At 36.4% G+C, this 21,863-nt stretch overlaps 1 protein-coding gene across 1 annotated transcript in view; it reads left to right on the forward strand.

Annotated features, from left to right (window-relative positions):
- LOC111051762 (glutathione hydrolase 1 proenzyme-like) overlaps window positions 1-21,863 on the forward strand; it is a 153,220-nt gene that overhangs the window by 35,391 nt on the left and 95,966 nt on the right. Inside the window, exon 3 of the mRNA XM_039426108.1 lies at window positions 3,997-4,217. Within this exon, the coding sequence (XP_039282042.1) occupies window positions 3,997-4,217 (221 nt within the window). The remainder of the gene's footprint in view (window positions 1-3,996; window positions 4,218-21,863) is intronic.

Here is a 21,863-nt window from a genome sequence, read left to right on the forward strand (position 1 = left end):
AAAATACAAGAGAAGGAAAAAAATAGATGTATACAAGAAAATTATCATAGAACGGAATATAGAAATGAAAAAATTCTAAAATTGAAATAAAAATGTTTCAAAGAATGGATAAAACTAACAAATGAATGTCAGAGGACTGATACCTTCCAATGAAGCAACAGAATGAGTAAGAAGTACACAGTGCAATAGATACACACCTATATACAGCAACAAATAATCGACAACACGACTGAGCAAGGACATCTCACAATAGACTGTTTAATATTCTATAAAATTTTCCACGAGAGAACCAGAAGATTTTCCAGATTGTCCAGTTGCCCAGAGAAACAGTTGAAAGGTCTCTGAACTCTTTTGACCGGAGAATTATAGTGACTCACAGTTCTGGAACGGGGCACAAAAAAAGAGAAAGTGGAGCGACGTGATATGGTATATATAAATATTGACATATGAAAGCAAATATGGGAAATCTATTCTATTATTTTATAAGCTATGTAGGAAAATCAAAGACTTAACATCTTGTCTTGTTTTTAATTATTTCAATTGGAGAATATTTCTCAGAGTGTCAGAGGAAAGTCGAATGGACAATTGAAATTAAATTTCCTGAAGTACATGTATCTTGAAAATTTATTTTGTAAATGCTCCAAAAGTAGTACTTGATCATTACAATAAGGGTTCCAAATTTCAGATGCATACTCAAGAATACTTCTGACAAGAGATTCATACAGAAATATTATGGGTGAGACATCATTGGAAGTTGAACATGCTCTCAGGATAAACCCCATCTGCTGATTGGCTCTACTACACAAAAGGTCTATATGTTTATTGAATGTAAAATCAGAGCTATAAATCACACCCAGGTCCTTGAAAGATTCTACCTCCTCCAACGGTATACCGTCAATACTATAGATGCATCTGTGTGAAGCTACCTGCCGGGAAATCGATAAAGTTCTGCATTTAGCTATATTTATTCTAAGGCCATTATTCATACACCATACACTTAGTTCATCAACATCCATTTGAAGGCTAAGGCAGTCATCAGGGCTCAAAATCGCTTTGTACAACTTCACATCATCTGCATACATCAGACAGGATGAGCCATCAAAGACAGCAGGGGGATCGTTAATGAATAGAAGGAAGAGAAGTGGTTCAAGGTTAGAACCCTGAGGCACCCCAGATGTACAGTTGGAAGTTCTAGACTTCAAATTATGTACTCTAACATACTGCACTCTTGAATGCAAATAGCTCTCAACAAGATTTGCCAGGCTTGTACAGAAACCAATCGACTTTAGTTTTTTTTAACTAATATTCTGTGATTGATTGAATGGAATGCCTTTGAGAGATCCGAATAAACAACATCAACCCACCCCCCCCATCCGCGATTACTCCCTTCACCTGCCTGTATATAACTGCAAGCAAAATTATTTCAAAAACATTGGAAAAGCAATTCAAAATTAATTGATATGGGCCCATAATTACTTATACCAGCTTTTTTACCTGACTTGGAGATAGGAGTAACTCTAGCAACCTTCCATTTAGAAGGAAATTGGCCAGTCCTAATCGATAAATTGAAAGTGAATTGCAATGGACTAAGGAGTACCTCTGCACAACCCTTCACAATTAAAGTAGGTATCAAGTCAGGGCTCTCAGAACAGCTAGATCTAAGGCTGTTGATAGCAGACAGGATCTCATCAGAGGAGACAGAATCAATACCAACACCTAATCCCAAGCTCCCAGACATCTCCAGCTCATTCTCATGCATATCAGGGGCGGCGTGTGTATCAACCTTATAAACTGACTCAAAATATTTCGCGAACCCATCTACAACTGCAGAACCGCAGTAGGACTCTCCATTCAGCAACATCGTCGACTCCACAAAGACGTTTTTCTTTTGGAATTTACATAATTCGAAAAGTTTTTTATACTTCCATTTAAGCCTGACTGAATCGATGTCAAATAGTTTTCATGAGACTCAGATATTCTAGCCTTCAAGGATGTTCATAAACTTCTGAAAAGGTTATCATGATAAGGGGACACTCTTCTTTCTCGTGCACATCTATTCTTAATCTTCAAATCAGAAATTATATCAGGAGTAAACCAAGGAGGGTATTTATTATTTCTTTTCTTCAATGCGATCCTTGGAATACACTCATCCAAATATTTGTAGAGTAGACTATAGAATTTGTCCACTGCAGAGTCGACATCAGTACAGCCAAACATAGAGTCCCAACAACAGTCACGCAGCTTACAATAAAGTTGATAGTAATCCCCTTTAGAATAATTATACCGGGATGCAACTGGATCACCCTGAGATTCATTTGACTCTGGAACAGAATACGAAGCATCAACACACAATGCCAGGTGATGGCCGTCTTCAGGAAGCAGGGGATCATCGCTTTGAAATACTTTCCTTGAATCAGTGCTGAAACCTGCATCATTCATCATCACAAGAAATAGCAATGGTTCTAATATTGAACCTTGTGGTACTCCCTGAGGTACATGGCAAGGCTTGGAAAACTCTTTATTGACATTGACAGTTTGTTTACGCTCACTCAAATACAACTTTATCAGCTTGAGGGACATTCCATGCACGCCTAGATGATGCAATTTTTTCAGCAAAATGTCATGGCTTACAACATCATATGCTTTACTTAAGTCATAAAGCACTAGGCCTGCATAACGTTTAGAATTGAAACAGTCCATAATATCTTTGGCAATGGAGCTAACTGCGTCAATAGTTGATCTGCCCGCCCTATAACCAAACTGGGTGTCTGAGAGTAGGCCATTACTCTCCAAATATTCATAAAGTTGAGTCCCAATTATATATTCAAAAATTTTGCTAAAAATTGGGGGGATAGATATTGTTCTAAAATTCTCAGGTTGATCCTTGCAACCTTCTTTATAGATGGGCACAGTTCTAGAATGTTCGAGAACTGCCAGAAAGACTGTCTCATTCATACAAGCATTAAACATGATGTTAAGGGGTTCGCAATTGAATGAATAACCTCTTCGATCAATGAGCTAGATATATTATAGATATCATTACTAGTTGTAGATTTCATTTTCGAGACAATGGTATATGAATTTAATTTGATGATTTTCTATGTATTTGATATCACAGGTGGCAATCAGATGATTTGCCACAATGGCAAGAACCTGCTCAACTGATGCCTCTCTTAACTCAAATCTCGAATCAGATCTAGGGAAACTCCAAAACGTTGATTGCTGATATTTCTGGTGCTGTAATACTAATGTTAATCTCCTCTATTGCTTCTAAAAAATATTTATTGAACGCATTAGGAGAGACTGATGTTTTCCATTGTTGATATGTATGGTATTTGAACTTTTTTTCAATGATTTTCCAAGCAGCTGAGCATTTGTTGCTTGCCGACTCGATAAACCTAACATTGGTATTCAGTTTAGATGCTTTCAATTCAGATCTATAGATTCTCCTCAAATTCCGATAATTAAGTTTTTCATTTTCTGACCCAAAATTCTTGTATTTATTGTAAGCTATGAGTGATGCATTTCTCAGACCACTTAGAGGAGGCGATAGTTTCATCTTACTAATTTTGTCATTGTTGGGCTTCCTACTTTTCAAAAGAAAAGAACACTTGAAAAACTCATGAAATGTATTGGAAATTGTCTTCAGCTGATTTGTGAATGAGAATACTAGACCAATCCCTACCATAGAGTTGATAACGTCGAAGCTCAGTAGATGGTTAAGCTCAATGTTTCCTTCTAAGGTATGGAAAGACCTGACTACTCCAGTTTCCACTAAAATTTATCCAAACACTTCAAGAAGTATAACACTTTCTAATTTATCTAAACACTTTCTAAACAGTATAAAAAGTTCTTATACTGTTCTGTGGAATAAAGTCAACCGGTTTTATTTTAGTGATGATATGTTATTCTATAAATTGCAAGTGACTCTGTATATTGCAGTTACAATAAATATTGAAGAATTAATGAAGGGTGAGGAAACGTTTTCTGTTTAAGGGACATCTTAAAGAAAGGAGGCAACGCAATCGAGGCTGCAATTGCCACAACAATCTGTGATGGAGTGGTTCGTATGGATTTGGTGGGCATTGGTGGCGGATTTGTCATGAATATTTATCATCAGAGTGAGAAGAAGTCGTACATACTGAATGCTAAAGAAACAGCACCCAAGGCAGCCTCAAAGGACATGTTTAATGGAAAAGAACACCCTTTGGAATATGGTGAGCCAAGTTCTAGAATTTATTATAAAATGGAACTAAATTTATAAAACAGAATGGACAGGGATTTGGTAGAAGTGAATTTTGAAATTTTATGAAAACAAGTTATAGAATTTATAATAAGATGAAACTGAATTTATAAAACAGGATGGACAGGGATCTGGTAGAAGTGAATTTTGAAATTTTATGAAAACAAGTTATAGAAAATTGGGGTGGGTTATTGGCCATGTAAACTGAGTTTCTCATAAATATTTTTGGACAATGTAAAAATTACAATGTGAAAGAAAAGAAAAATCAGAAAGATTTTTAGCTCAAGAATCTTCTTCTACGGAATTTTGAGTAAAAATATTATAATATAATAAAGACAAAAAACTGGCTTATAGATATATGTACCAGATAGGAAATACATGAGTTTTTATGACGCATCATCTCGTCTGAACTACTGTACTGATTAACTTGACATTTTCCATTTATAGGTTCTAATTCACCGAGGATAGTTGTAGGCCTATTTTAAGTTCTTCAAGGTTTCAGTACGTACCATATGAAGTTTCTAATTAGACCCTTGCGGAGCATGGGTTACCTGCAAGTATCTAATAAATTTATGCCTCAAAATCTTCTTCTACAGAATGTTGAGTGAATAAAATAATGCATTATGAATAATGTTTTATTTTTTGCGGAGTGTGATGCCGCCCACATGGGCTCTGCAGGATTGGGCATGGGTATAATAATGATGAGATAACGGATGGCAAGTGATGAGCTTACTTCAACCTCAGCTGGGATCTGATAAGGATCAGGAAGTGAGCTTTTTGAAATCATACATAATGGCATTCAGAGGAGTTGGCTCTTCAAGTGGTCACCCTTATTACAATTGTAATGTTATTCTCTCTATAACATGTGCACTGCTTGGTCGCAGTCGGTAGAGCAAAGATTTGGAAGATGTATAACACTTTTTGTGGTTCCTGGAATAGTATATTTCGCACCTAGGGCCGAAAATGAGACTTTTCCGGCTTGAAATCGGTTTTCAAGTCCAAGGCCGTAGGCCGAGGACTAGAAAAGATTGAGAGCCGGAAAAACATTTTTTCCCGTGGTGCAAACCCTATTTTTCGCCACACAGAAAAATAAACAATATATAATATGAGAATAATTGTTCAGTAAGCACTTTCGAAAGCAGAAGTGGAAGTTCATAGCTCTAGCAAATCTGAATATCAGGAGATTGTCCAAGTATTTTTATTTTTTATTCTGATTGGTCTGAAAAACCTAAAAGTTTATGTTCAATTATGTGGGAGGTTGAGTTTATACTTTTTTATTCTTTCAAATGACAATCAGATGATAATTATTATAAATGTTTTGATCAGCTGTTTTAGCACACTTGAAACTTGGCCAATCTGAATATCAACGGAAGTTTAGGTTAGAAGTTCTATCCTACTCTGAAAATCGAATTTGAATAGTTTATAATATATATCTCAACTGTATTTCATTCATCAAAATGAGATGATAGTATATCATTACAGAATACTTTATTCAATTCTAGAAGCATAAAATGATTCCGTTTATCCACCATGTTTTGTGATAAACGCAGTACTAGGAGGTTTGAGGTTAGATTCTATTATACTCTGAAATTGAATTTGAATAGTTTATAATATCTTATTTGTATTTCATTCATCCAAATAAAATGATAGTATCTTATTGCAAAATACTTTATTCAATTCTAGAAGCATAAACCGATTCTGTTTCATAAACTATTTTGTAAACACGTTCACATCAAATCAGAATCAGCTGACTTCAAGGTTATTTTACAGCCCTAGGGCTGTAAAAATTTTTTCGCCACACTTGGATGTAATGAGCTGGTTTACGTGCGTCATATGGAGGCCGAAAGTGATTGTTTTCCGACCAGGCCGGTAAAATTTTACGGCCCTAGGGCTGTAAAATGACCTTGAATAACAGCTGATCGTGTCCGATCTCACAAAAATCATAGAGATAATCTCATAACGACTGTAATAATCTATATAATTATGTATCGTGAATCGCGGTATCATGTCTATAATATATTTTATGAATTACTGTTTCATAATTTAATATTTATTATTGTGTTTTTTAAATCAAACAATAGAATACGATGATATCTCCATAGCCTCAACAATATAATGTTAGCTGCATTGTCCATTGTCAGAAAGGTAAGTATCGCAAGTCTTTAAAAGTGAAGAATTGAATTTGAAATCAAAGTACAATAATTGTATCAATATTTAAAAGTGAGGTAGAGTAATAATAAATTGTTTCTTTTTTATTATCGAATTCCACTTCTTAATGCAATACAATCAACAATAATAATAGGAAAATACAGCAGAGATCTAAAGTTTAAGGTAAGCTTACTGGTGAAACTCAGCCTTGACTGAAAAATCCCTAGTAATTTTTCCGTAATTCATTATTAAAACTTTTAGATAATTTTTCTTCAATATCAAACCATATAGAGAAAACATTAGGCCCACTCAAGATTGAATCTTCGAATGTTTTCTCTATGATTTAACTATTTTCAGAGCAATATTTTGTTGTGAAAATGCCGTCAAACCGACTTCAAGTTTGCCGCTATAGGCTACACTATATTATAGTAGCCTACATACGTTACCTGACTTACAGGCCTCGCAATGGCCGAGAGCATTAAGACATCAGAACTCTCAAAGCTCAGTGAATTACAAACATGATCTAGGTTCGAACCTCGGTCAGTGACATTTTTTTGTCGATGAATTTCTACTTTTATTAGCTATTTTTTATATTAGTTACCGTAATTTAAATTTCAATCAATTTTTTAGATATATTTTGAGACAAAACTGTGAAATATGCAATTATATTAATTTTTTAATCACATTATTTCAAAATAGTAATGAAAATTCTATTCATCCATCTATCCATGAGATATTGCACCAGGCGCAAAGCGCGAGCTATAAAAATTCAAACAATTATTCGAAATATTAATAGTATAAAAATATTGTCACTATTGTAAATTATTAATTAGTAATATTGAAATTAATTGACAGTGAAAGATGTCATAACCAAGATTCAAACTATCAAAATAGGCTGTTTGAATTTTATTTATTTCTTAATTTCTTATATATTGGGAAGTTTTTTCTTGGTGTGGCGAAAAATAGCGTTCGCACCATGGGCAAAAATGTATTTCCAGCTCTCAATCTTTTCTAGTCCTCGGCCTACGGCCTCGGACTTAAAAACCAATTTCGAGCCGGAAGTATCTCATTTTCGGCCCTAGGTGCGAAATATACTATACCGGCCTGGTCAGAAAACAATCACTTTCGGCCTCCATATGACACACAAAAACCAGCTCATTACATCCAAGTGGGACGAAAAAATAATAGCACCAATTTCTTACCAGCTCTCCCAGGAGCTCAAACAGTTCTCTGCTTTTGCTGGCTGCAAACGTCAGCCACTTTAACAGTTCACAGTTCTTGTGACTGATTTGTTGTACTCCACAAATATAGATGCAGTAGAGATAGATAGATATAAGGGCTCTGATTATCTTACTAGATGATGTGGTACCGCCACTAAAGCCACCCACCACCATTAACCAAAGTGGTCAGCAATGAAAAATGACACCGAGTGGAATCAAAGGCGATACTCAATCAAAATACCTTATCAATTCTGTTAATTTATGTTGCTGCAACTTGATACTATGACCTTTGAGATTCTTCAAATCAGAAGTATTGGTACTGGATGATTCATATAAATCTTGGGAACGTATTATTTCCAAAGATTTGTTAATCAATGCTGTATATCACTGATTTATCCAACTTATTCGGTGAAGAATATAGTTGGTTGGTAATCTTAATAATATTTCAATACTGGTTCTGAGTAGATTTTTTCCCACACCTTCTTCTATCAGAATTCCCAGTATTGCCCTGGGCCGGCTAGACTCAGTCGGCATCTGGAGTGGGCTGCAGCAGGGGATGGGAGGCTTGGTGGGGCATCCTTCAACCACCCTCTTTCGAGTCGGGGGTGGGAACAGGGTCTTGAGTACCTTGTAGAAATGCTTCCCTCTTTTAGGTAAGAGGGGCCGTGCTTTTGCACTGCCTAACAGGATTGAGCATGGAGTGAGAGGAACAGGAACGATCTGGTGTCTGTCATGAGGGGGGTCTCTGGTACGGGAGGAACGTTCCCGATTGCCACTAGATGTCCTCTTGCTATTTGGGTCGAAATAACAGAGTATAAGAGCCTCGGAACTGGTTGCTGTAGCTGGTCACCGGGTCCCTAACCTCAGGCACCAACTGTTTCCTGCAAGTAGGATCGCGTCTCGAGGTCGAGAAGGGCCTCCCTGAGCCTTACTCGAGGTCCTCTTACCTTTCCTGGTCCTCACGATGATGTACCAGGGTCCAGTCAGGTTTTAGCCAAAACCTGACTTGTCGCCACTAGTTGAAACAGGCAGGCTGCTGCCAAAAGTCATAGAAGTGGTCGAACAACACTCACCCACTGTGAGTGCTGAATTTTGGAGCTTCCAGTGTCTTCAATTAACTCCAGTCAACCTCAGACATAACTACTAGTAGTCAAAGGAGTTGGAGTACACTCTGGATACAACCTGTACTATGTTGCTAGCTGCGCGCTGCTTCCTTCACTGGTTCTCTGCCAACCACTTGCACTAGACACCCGCACTAGAATAAGCTCTACTAGCTCTCCACGAGCCTCCCTCAGTAGCCGAGAGGGAGGGGGTAAGGATGCATGGCACTGTTGAGTGGTAGCTCAGCGGCCAGCCTGCTCGTTGGACTCCAAGATCTTATCAAGAGATTACCGAGCATCTTTAGAACTAGCCCTAAACTCAATTCCCTCACTAGTTACAATATACATCGTGACACACTGTTCCTACTAAGGGAAGGGGGGGGAAAGAAATGGGAAGGAAAGGGGGGTGAGGATGAGAAGGGTATGCAACTGACATATGTCCCAAAGCACCGGGTACATACTGTTGCCTCTCCGACTGTCACAGAAGACCATACAATCATCTGGGTGCCAGGTTGGATCCTCACCAACTGGTGAAGGTATGGCGGCACCGTCAAAGGAAAAAGCAGTAAGCCATCTGGCCACGTTCTCGGCCTGGCCTTCTTAGAGAGGTACTTATGAGCTGCACCATGCTTCCACACTGCATGGGTATGCCATGCTTCTGCACTGCTAGGGGCAGCGGTTCTCTCCCCGCCAGGGAATGCCATGCTTCCATACTGCTGAGACACCATGCTTCCACACTGCAAGGGGGATGTTGTGCTTCCGCACTGCCAGAGTCGCTGTGCTTTCACACTGCTGAAGGACGCTGTGCTTCCGCACTGCAGGATATAGGCACGCCGTGCTTCCACACTGCAAGGAGACGCCGTGCTGCTGCACTGCAAGGGGGACGCCGTGTTTCCACACTGCAAGGAGATGCCGTGCTTCTGTGCTGCAAGGGGGACGCGGTGCTTCCACACTGCAAGAGGTGCCGTGCTTCCATACTGCAAAAGGACGCCGTGCTTCCGCACTGCAGGATATAGGGATGCCGTGCTTCCACACTGCAAGGAGACGCGCTGCTTCCGCACTGCAAGGGGAACACCGTGCTTCCGCACTGCAAGAGGCGCCATGCTTCCACACTGCAAAAGCACGCTGTGCTTCCATACTGTGGGATATAGGGACACTGTGCTTCTGCATTGCAAAAGGACACCATGCTTCTGCACTGCAGGATATAGGGATGCCATGCTTCCGCACTGCAAAGAGATGCCATGCTTCCACACTGCAAGGGGAGATGCCGTGCTTCCGCACTGCAAGAGGCACCATGCTTACGCACTGCAAAAGGATGCCATGCTTTGTAACATATTTTAATTTGGATAGATGAATAAAAATCCCTAGTTGAAAGATTTATAGGTCTAAGTGAAGTAATAGGCTAATATCGCCAAAGATGATAACGTTAAAGATTAGATAATATCAGACATCCTGGCTAAATTGTACAACAGCCGAAGAGGAATGGAAATAATTTTTGCTACTATATTATATAAAATATTGAAAATTTGAGGTTAGGCATAAAACATTTACTGATCGGTGACCTAATGATCGACTGAGTCATACAATGTAGAATCTGACCAAACACCTTGGCAGAAATTTATTGTGGCAAAACAGTATGCAACTTGAGGAACTAAACGTCTCACGTGGCTAATTATTGTAATATACGAAACAACTAATAACCTATAAAAAATTACTTGGCATGTAAAAAGAATATTTAAAAACCCCAACAAAAATAATTAAATGTATTAAGGAAGTAGGAGGTTACTGGGCACATGGATACTGTAATAATTTGCATGCACCAATCAAATAGTGGCAATTGATAGGCGGCAATAGTGACCCGGTTCAAATATATTTGTACATATTTCTACAAATGATAAGAATTTGTAAAATATTGTTGTATAGTTTATGTTTTGGATATGGCCCGAAGGCAAAGAAATTATTAAAGATGTAACATAAGTAATAATTCAATATTTTGGTATGGTCTATTTGAGCCTTGAATGGCAGAGGAATAGAATATTCAAATTTTATGTAAATTAAAAAATCGGAAATGAAAATTGTTAAAATGAGAAGAGAGAATCACACTCGCCTGCCAACTACCACCATGAGAGGTCACCAAAAATTATAGAGCGCAATACCTTACTGTACCTTGTAATAATTTAAAGTTAAATTGAATTACTAAATTTTTCTCATAAGACTTTGTGATGCTCATATAAAGCAAGAGTCATTTTTAAATAATTTTTAACCCCTTGGAAGAGACCACTCCGGCTACAATAATCCAGGACCACCAGGAGTAGGATCGACATCAGCAGCTCATAGAAAATTCCGGCACGTGAGTGAAAAATATTGAAATAGTGATAGGGCGCCCTCAGTGCTTCGAAATTGAATAAGAATCAAAGCTAGCTCGTCGAAAGGGTTTTTTATAAATCAAGAATTTGGTAAAAATACTTGCGCAAGTAAAGATAGTATAAAAAGGTATTTTATTAGATAGTAACGAATCAATCCACATATCAGAAGATCTATCAATCAAAGAAGTCTAAGATCTAGGCTGTTAATACAAGATTCATATGATCATTAATTTCTGCAATATAATTTGCGATAATTTAATGTAGCTCTGATTCACTAGATGAATTGCTCTATTTATTCCTTCAGGTGCCAAATCTCGCACCCTGAGATAAAAAAAATATATATATTTATTACAAAGAAATCTATTAGAAACTATAGAATTTAATATATATATTTGGATTACTAGTTTGTCAATTTATCATGCTGACTTCAGAATTTATTCAAAATAGAATTGTCCAAGTCGACAAGTATTAGCAAGCTGATATCGCAGCTACATGCAAATAAATGCATATGATCATAAAAATGAAAGCACATGGTAGCGTTTCGTGCTATAAAACTCAAGGAATAGTATTAGCCTGTGATATTTTATTGATTTCGATTATTGTTTTATTTTATATTATATATTTCTGTCGCTCTATATATTTTTGCTCTGATTTATTTTCTGAGATATTTGTTAATATATGTATCAAGTTGTTTATGGTGTACGATTTATTTTTATTCCTCAATACTATAGGATAAGTATTATATATATATTTTTAATAAATTATCAGTATTATTGTGGAAGCTCATATCTGGGCCTATAAAGATTTTTATGAGACTGTATCCTATTGAAAACCACGACCTGATTTTCCATAATTATTAAAATATTCCATGCTCTACCAATTGATGCCAAGCAGGAGGCTAATCATTATTTAACTATAAAAAATAACATGACATAAGAACATGTCGTACCAACGTGGGACTGATGATGAGAGCTGAACTCATTAAATAATTATTGGAATTAAGTCAAGACCTATATTGATGATAATAACTAAAGACAAGTCTAGTCATATTGAAATTTGTTGTGGATAGATAATAGAACAATAATTGTATTGAGGAAAGCAGGCAATAGAATATTACTTTTTGGGGACTCAATAGCTTCAAATAAGGAGAAATTATGTGTTTTAAAGAAATTTTTATATTATTATTTTTGTAGAAAATATATTTTATAGAGAGAGCTATTATATTTTATGGGCCTAAACTGCCAAAATTTAGTCATAATTATTTTGTATATAAGCCGGTTCTTTTCGTTCACACAAAGTAAGGTAGCAGACACACTGCAGATGGCGGTAGTAGCGGTGATCGACGCTGAGGGGGGCACAATGGAGTCTAATGCCCAGATATCTCCAATCACCACCAAGAATCCTGGGTAGTAACAAATCATTAAATGCTTGCCAAGAAACAATAAGGAGGGTTATAGTAGAGGGGATGATCAAGTCATTTTCTAATAGTTTAGAAAGGCGGAAATGAAGGAAATGCGGGAATCATTGAAGGATACATCGGTAAGAATGGGTAAGGAAACTGCGGACACAATACCAGCTTCTACCGCTGAAAACCAGGAAATAATTACAACCGACTTAGCAGCAAAAATAGATACTGCTACTTGTGAGTTAAATGAAAGAATAGATAACCTACCAGCACAAAACACTTCGCAAATTCATGAAATAGCAACAAACATTAAAGCCGATTGTCAAAAAGATATTCAAGAGCAAGTAGTAACTAAAACACAGGACATAAACTCCACAGTGAATAGGAACAATAGTCAACTTATTTCCATAAATAAACAACAGAATAGTACACAAATAGCTCACCTAAATTCTGATATAAATCAAAACAAAGTACAACTTAATTCATTGGAGACAGCTGTTGGAGAACAGCAATTATTTTTATCTGAATTAAATGCTGAAGTAGTAGAAAATGAAACAGAAGCTACTAGTCACTGGAAACAGGCCCAAGAGCAGTTAGTACAACTCGAGAGTCAATTACGTCAATTTCCGTACGAGAATGTAGAGCCTATCCCCATAGCAACGTTTGATTTACTGCACAGTTTCAATGGATTAGGCCGTTTTGATAATACAGACCGCTATCTTCAACCTAAAGAATTTATAGACCAAATAAAACTAGTACAATCCTTAACACCCACCTCTTGGAATTTTTGGTGTCTGATTATCCAGTTTGTTAAGCGGTGATCCTCTGATGTTTTTCCAGATCCATAATCACGAATTCAGGACGTTGGACGAATTCAGTACAGCTTTCCTGGAACAATATTGGAGTAAAAATAGACAAATGGATACACTAGCCAATATCATTGCTAGTGAATATAATTCTAGGACAGACGACACATGCATCAATTTTGTTAATACCCTTAAACTGAAAAATGCTCAATTAGATGAGCCAATGTGTGATTCTGTTTTAGCAAATATAATCATAAAAAAGCTACCTTTCCAAGTCAGAACAGCATTGGCTACACAGCCAATAACTAGTTGCAAACAGCTGATAGATTATTTATACAATATACAATCTATGATGGCAATATCAAATCACCGGTCAGATCAAATGTATGCACAGAATCAACCTAATTCAAAAATTAATCAGTACACCAGCCAAGCCTATGAATCGGTACCATATGATTGCTCACAACCTACTCCTCAATTTGAACGCCGCAATGATCATAAACACAATAATAATTGGAATGATAGAATTTTTCAAAATCACCAAACAAACCATTATCCACAGCAAATCTATCAAAGAAATTATTATGATGGCCGTGATTGATTGAACTCAAATAATGGCTACACTCAGAATAATTACAACAGAAATTACAAACCGCCACCTCATCAAATAAGTACAAATTATACATTAGCGCATGCAACAGGATTAAACCAACAAAGAACACAGAAACCAACACCAGAAATAACCACCACCAAGTACCAGCCGCAAACATCAACCCATATTAAGTATCCTGTTCCCCGCCGAAGACCCATCACCGCCGGAGAACACAAACAGCCGCCAGGAGGGGACCGCCACCATACTACCTGTTTTGAACACCACCAAGCATCCGCGCACAGAATCCATGCACCCGCACCAATGGACACCACCGAAGCAGACAAAGGACCCCAAGATGGAAGAACGAGAGGACGGCATCCAGGACAAGAGGAGCGACCACCGCAAGGCCCGGAGACAGAGGCGCCCGAGGACACCCGACCGACATCCAGAACAAGAGGATGGCATTCGGGAGAAGAAGAACATGCACCGCAAGGCCCGGAGGCGGAGAGTCAGAAAGAAGCGACAAAGGAGGAACCGCGCGCATCGATGGAGGCCGCATGCACGCTTCAAGAGGCAACGGAGGACACCGGACCGAACCCAGGATGGAGGACAGAGGATCGACGGCATACATCCGCGGCACATACGCTTCAAGAGAGCCAATCAGCGATGTGACTGGAAAAACGGATCGAATAATTGGGATAAAACCGAAACATGCATGGATGATAACAATCAATTGGATTACTCATGGAGATTAATAAAGAACAGAAAGTGGTTAATAAGATTGGAAGAAATAAAAAGTAATATAAAGGAAGTGAAAATACCTAGATATTATATGATGAGAGATTATACTATTAAAGAGATGATAAATGTTCTGATGTATTGTGTACTATTTGCTATGGCTGTGATATGGATAAAAGACTGTGTTGTGGATAGGATGGAAAATATTGTATTGTTGTTGTTAAATGAATCTACTATTGATGATTGGAAATTTAATATTATAAGAATGTTTATTGTTGTGAGCATAATGATTTATAACGAACTGAAATCGAGAATATTAAATGAAAATAATGAAAGGAAGTAAGGAAAGGAATGAGTTAAGACTGCAGGATGATTGGAAAAAGAATGGATTAAAAGGAATTACCATAAATGAAGCGAGGAATTGTTTAAAAAGATACACCAGATACATGGGTTTTAAATTTATGATGGATAAATTATCAATTAGGACAGCCTCATGTATAAATAACAACCAGACAGCAGATAACCGAATGGCCTACAGCAACATCTACAAACAGAATGCAAGAAGATGCAAGTAAATCACAACATTTCTACATGCAATATTGCAGAATTTTAAATAAATATGATAAGAAATCAAGAGAAAACGTCATTATCAGAAGAATTACTGACCTATCATGATAAATTCAATCTTGGCCTAGGCTGCATGGCAACAATCCAGTGTTTTTATTCCTTCCAACTGTCTAGAGCCTGGAACAGTCAAAGAACAATTTTTTAAGTATGTAATTTAATAATCTACACCATATAAAAAAGGACACAAACGGGGAGAGTAGAAAATAAATTAAGTAAATTACCTTAAATGTGGAAAATGTGACGAATAAGGTTAGTTTTGTACTGCAGAACGGAAGGCTAGAGAATAATGACGTCAAATCCTAAGTTCAACCAACTGGCCAAAGCCACCTGAATCAAATGTAGCCCTCAAACATATGATTATGAAAGAAGTATTGTACCCCAAAAATGTTATTTATTATTGTTATTTATTGTATTTATCAGTGTTAATATATTTATTTATATGTTTTATAATTTATTACCATTATTTTTGCCATGTTGTTGCTGAAAAAACCTCAATTGAATGCTAGTTACCATAAAGCCAAAACCATGTAGCAAAAGAAAGGAATTGTACCTGATATATGGAAAATTATTGATATTAAGACCTAGGAATAATAATAAAATATAAGCCCCAGAAAATTTGTACATCAAAGTTATTGTTTAAAAGAAATCTATTATAGGAGAGTCAAGTGTAATGTGTGGAATTAGGTTGGCGGCCTTGCGAGCGGCAAATTTGAAAATACTATTATGTTATAATGTTGTAATGAGGAATGTGTCTAAGATGTTATATTTGTGATATTTTTGTGTTGATAAGGAGAATTTATTATTGTAATTTGATGGAGGTCTAAGGGGGGCATAGCAGATAAGGTCTGCAAATTATTGTAAATCTTTGAGAGTTTTTTTTATAGACAAAGTATGGAATATGTCAATGTGTTGTAGGATGGATTTTCATTAAAAACATTGTGATTCTCAAATATTTTGAATTCAAATCCAGGGGCGTGTGTAACATATTTAAATTTGGATAGATAAATAAAAATCCCTAGTTGAAAGATTTATAGGTCTAAGTGAAGTAATAGGCTAATATCGCCAAAGATGATAACGTTAAAGATTAGATAATATCAGACATCCTGGCTAAATTGTACAACAGCTGAAGAGGAATGGAAATAATTTTTGCTACTATATTATATAAAATATTGAAAATTTGAGGTTAGGCATAAAACATTTACTGATCGGCGACCTAACGATCGACCGAGTCATACAACGTAGAATCTAACCAAACACCTTGGCAGAAATTTATTGTGGCAAAACAGTATGCAACTTGAGGAACTAAACGTCTCACGTGGCTAATTATTGTAATATACAAAACAACTAATAACCTATAAAAAATTACTTGGCATGTAAAAAGCATATTTAAAAACCCCAACAAAAATAATTAAATGTATTAAGGAAGTAGGAGGTTACTGGGCGCATGAATACTGTATTGTTGCATGCACCAATCAAATAGTGGCAATTGATAGGTGGCAATAGTGAGCCGGTTCAAATATATTTGTACATATTTCCTACATAAATTCAGTTATGATCGAACGCTCGTGGTGGAAAGACGTTCTGAGGCCGACCGCTCTTATCAATAGTGAATAACAAGATAACCGTGTTGTTTCTAAAATATTGTTACGGCTACAAAAATAGTAGTGAAATTCTTCTCTATAATTCGTTCTGTTTCGGTTTTGAAATGAGTGATAAATGCAAGCTGTGCTCTAAATCGATAGGAGCCCGACAACTGAGAATTCAGTGTGCTGAGTTTGTCAATCTCTTTCATGGAGCTTGTTATCAATTATCAAAGGACGACATCGACTTCCTGGTGACCACCAACGAGATCTGGCGCAGTGACCCGTGTAAGAAAAATAGAAGAAAGAGTATGCAGGTCGAATCTCTACTCAGCAAGGATACGGTTAATATTGGGGATGTCTACAAGTTGCTTCAAGAAATGAGAGAAGAAAACAAGGCACAAATAAAAAATCTAGAGAACGAATTAGGAAAGTCAGTCGAGGTGTGTCACGAAAATAATGAAGACTTGAAGAAAATAATAAAAGATCAGTCAACCACCATCAATAAATACCAGGAAAACTACGACTCACTGACGCAGGAAATCTCGTATTTGCGAAAAAAATGCAAGGACCTTGAGACCTGTATAGAAGACATGGAGCAGTACTCTCGAATCAACTGCATTGAAATTAATGGGGTACCCGAAGAAAAGAATGAAAATGTCTATCAAATTGTTAAATCTGTGGGCAGGAGTCTTGGAATTACGATAGACGAGAAGGATGTCGACACCTGTCATCGCCTTGGAGCTTCTAGAGAGGAAGAGAAGCGTACAAGGGGAATTATAGTGAAATTTGTGCGGAGATCAGTTAAAGAAGACATACTTCAGAAGAGGAGAGTCGTGCATAATTTCAACACGAAGGACATTGGTTTCATGGTTCGAACAGCCGACCCTATATACATTAATGAAAGCCTTAGTGCAGGACGCCGCAAGGTTCTAAATGCTGCCAGGGCCTTGATGAAACAAAACCTTCTTCAGTATGTATGGGTACGTAATGAAAAAATACTAACGAAAGTGCAGGATGGAGCGAAAAAGGTTGCTGTGACTACAATGGACCAGGTGGATGCCCTAAATATTAAAACAACTGCCGAACAATTATCACGACCTGGTACCAAGCAGTTAAATCAACCAAATACGATAACAAATGAGTAAGCTACTCACAAACTGTATATTTAATGATTATGCAAATGATTTAGTGATTATCCATCAGAACATTAGAAGTATGAGAAAGAACTTTGAGCTGTTACTTATTAACATGCAAAATCTAGATAAGGCACCCGACATAATAATATTAAGTGAAATATGGATAGAGAGTAATGAACTGGACTTAAACAAAATTCCTAACTATTGTATGCTTTCAAAATGTAATAGTAAAATAAGAGCTGGTGGAGTGTTGGTCTATGTAACTGAGTCATTATTCTGTAACTGTTTATCTGTTGATAATTTCTCTTCAGCCGATATCGTTAGAATTCTTATCAAAGCAGAGAAAAATTCGACACTTGAGATTCTAGCTATCTATAGGCTACAAGAACTCTCTATTAATATTTTTAATGACGAACTAGATCTGCTGTTATCATCAATTAAATGCCCCAACCTCATTGTGACAGGTGACTTAAATATAGATCTTCTCAAACCAGCCGCAGCTGACTATGAGATAATTATGTCCAGTCATGGATTATTATCGTACATTAATTTCCCCACCAGAATAACAAACAACTCCAGCACATGTATTGATCATTTTTTCTTTAGACATAAAATAAATTTTCACCCCGACCTTGACTGTTTTGTGATTGATAGCAATATTACAGATCACAGAATGATTGCAGCATGTTTAAATTTCAAACCTAATAGAAGACCATTTATTAGTGGAAAAGATGTAAAATCTTTAAACTTCAAACTCCTTTCTAGGCTACTGAAAGATGTTGACTGGAATGAAGTATATGATAGTGATGTGAATGTAGGTTTTGATATTTTTTTAACCAAACTGTCCACCTGTATTAGCGCATCACAGAATATTCCTAAACCAAAACCAAAGTCCAAAAATAAATTACAACCCTGGATGAATGATATCTTGCTATCCCAAATTAACAAGAAAAATGCATTGTATAAAAAACATTTAAAACACACAGAAAACATAGAAATGAAGGAAGCCTACAATGTTTTGAAAAATTTACTACGAACTCAAATAGTAGAAGTGAAAAATTTATACTATAAAAAATTATTTGAAACAAATAGAAATAACGCAAAGAAACAGTGGCGAACATTAAATAGTATAATAGGTAATGACAAAAACCATGTCCAAAATATTGCCTTGAAGAATGAAAATGGAGCGATTGAGGATGACCCAAAGTTGGTAGCCAACATATTTAATATTTTTTTTTGTACTGTGGCAAAGGGTCTTAGAGAGAGGATAATCACAGATATTTCCTTGATAGCCCAAAATAACAAATTGAGAGGAGGACTGTTTAGGAAAGAACGCATTGATAATAGTATGTTTTTTTACCCAACTACATCAAACGAGATATCAAATACACTATGATATAACTCCTGTAATGTTAAAACATATACTGCCAGATATTGTTGATGTTTTGGTCCACCTAATTAATCAAAGCCTCTGTTCTGGAGTATTCCCAGATTCATTGAAGAAAACCATTACAAAGCCATTATACAAGAAGGGTGATCCATGTGACCCCACCAATTACCGCCCAATTGCTTTATTGTCATTGTTCTCCAAAATTCTCGAGAAGGTTGTCAAAGCCCAATTAATGCAATTTCTATCGATGCATAATTTTTTTAGCAAATCCCAGTATGGGTTCAGAGAAGGATTAAATACAGAGAAAGCACTACTGGATTACATGATCAATGTTTATGATTCACTAAATGGGGGAGGCCTTTGTGCAGGGATTTTTGTTGATATTATGAAGGCATATGATACTGTCGATCACTCCCTGCTTTTATCGAGGATGAGCGATGCAGGGGTGAGAGGCATACCACTCAACTGGTTCCGATCGTACTTGTCTGGGAGAACCCTACAAACAAAAGTAAACAGCACTCTAAGCGAGAGAGGTCTAGTTGAATTCGGTATTCCCCAAGGATCGGTGTTATCGGGACCACTTTTTCTTATCTATGTCAATGAATAATGTAATGGGTTGTTTAGGGGTAGACTCACTGCCTTTGCAGATGATACGGCTCTTTTTTATAAAGCTAACTCTATAGAAGAATTACATGCCGACATGCAAGCAGATGTAATGGCACTAAGATGGTGGTTCACAAACAACTATATGATAATGAGCCCCAAAACAAAATATATGATATTCAGTTTATCGCGAAATGTACATTTCCCTTTGCCACTCAGGTACCACATGTTATCATGTGTCGAAAACTCTACCTGCTCTTGCCCACAAATTGATCAGGTAGAAGAAATAAAATATTTAGGTCTAGTATTAGACTCCAAAGTTAAATGGAAAAATCATTTGAACTACCTAAAACAGAAACTTATTAAGTACATACAAATATTTTATTTGCTGAGAACAGTTTGCGATGCAGGATTGTTGAAGTCTGTTTACTATGCCTTGGTAAATTCAAAGCTAGAGTATGGATTGGTGTTGTGGGGTGGTGCTTATTCCACGACCTTGAATCCAATAATTGTACTACAAAAGTTTTTTATTCATATTTTAGCTTGGAAGTCGAAGATGGAACCTTCGGCACCTCTATTTGAACAGTTTGCCATTCTCCCCCTGAGAAGCCTATACATATACAAAGTTCTGAGGAATTTCTTTGACCGAAGTGGAACAAACAACGGTAACGCTAACCTAAAGAAAAGTATTTTGAGAAATAAATCGGAAGTATGCGTACCCAAACCTAATAAAAGTCACTTCATGAAGTTTTTCTTGTATCAGGCTCCTAAGTTCTACAACCTACTACTCTTAGAAATACGCCAATGTGAAAAGCGAACAAAATTCCTGAAAAGTGTCAAGATTTTTTTACTAAATATAGAAAACGTTGATATATTTTTCAAAACACTCATATAGTCATATAAATCAAATTAAAAAAGAGTATGGAAGGCTAGCTATAGAATTCTCTGTAATAGTTAACCCCAATATAGAGCACAGTGTATTATGTTCAAAGCCTAAATTGTGAAATTTTCTTACATTCTTAAGAGCAATACTAAAGTGTTTAAAATTGGTCGGCCTCAACCACTCTATTCCACTAAGCAGTAGTTTGAATATTAATTATTCATCACCATCTCCCACAGGTTTTTACCTCGAGATGCATGATTCCCTTAAGAACTGTTAGTTTATTAGGTACTTTTCTTATCAATTCGGACATAGATTATTGCTGTATTAATCTATTTATTTACATTAATTTTTTTTATTGATTTCAAATCAACTAGTTTAGTTTTTAATGTTAAACATGCTATTTTTAAGATTTTGATTTGTTTTTGTAAAAATGATATTATGTCACAGCTTTGTTTTATTGTATCATATTTTGTCAACGTGGAATCAATAAAATTTCATTTCATTTCATTTCTACAAATGATAAGAATTTGTAAAATATTGTTGTATAGTTTATGTTTTGGATATGGCCCGAAGGCAAAGAAATTATTAAAGATGTAACATAAGTAATAATTTAATATTTTGGTACAGTCTATTTGAGCCTTGAATGGCGGAGGAATAGAATATTCAAATTTTATGTAAATTTAGAAATCAGAAATGGAAATTGTAAAAATGAGAAGAGAGAATCACACTCGCCTGCCAACTACCACCATGAGAGGTCACCAAAAATTATAGAGCGCAATACCTTACTGTACCTCATAATAATTTAAAGTTAAATTGAAGACTTTGTGATGCTCATATAAAGCAAAAGTCATTTTCAAATAATTTTTAACCCCTTGGAAGAGACGACTCCAGCTACAATAATCCAGGACCACCAGGCGTAGGATCGACATCAGCAGCTCATAGAAAATTCCGGCATGTGAGTGAAAAATATTGAAATAGTGATAGGGTGCCCTCAGTGCTTCGAAATTAAATAAGAATCAAAGC

Source organism: Nilaparvata lugens, chromosome 4 (genome assembly GCF_014356525.2).
Source record: "Nilaparvata lugens isolate BPH chromosome 4, ASM1435652v1, whole genome shotgun sequence".
NCBI lineage: Eukaryota > Metazoa > Arthropoda > Insecta > Hemiptera > Delphacidae > Nilaparvata > Nilaparvata lugens.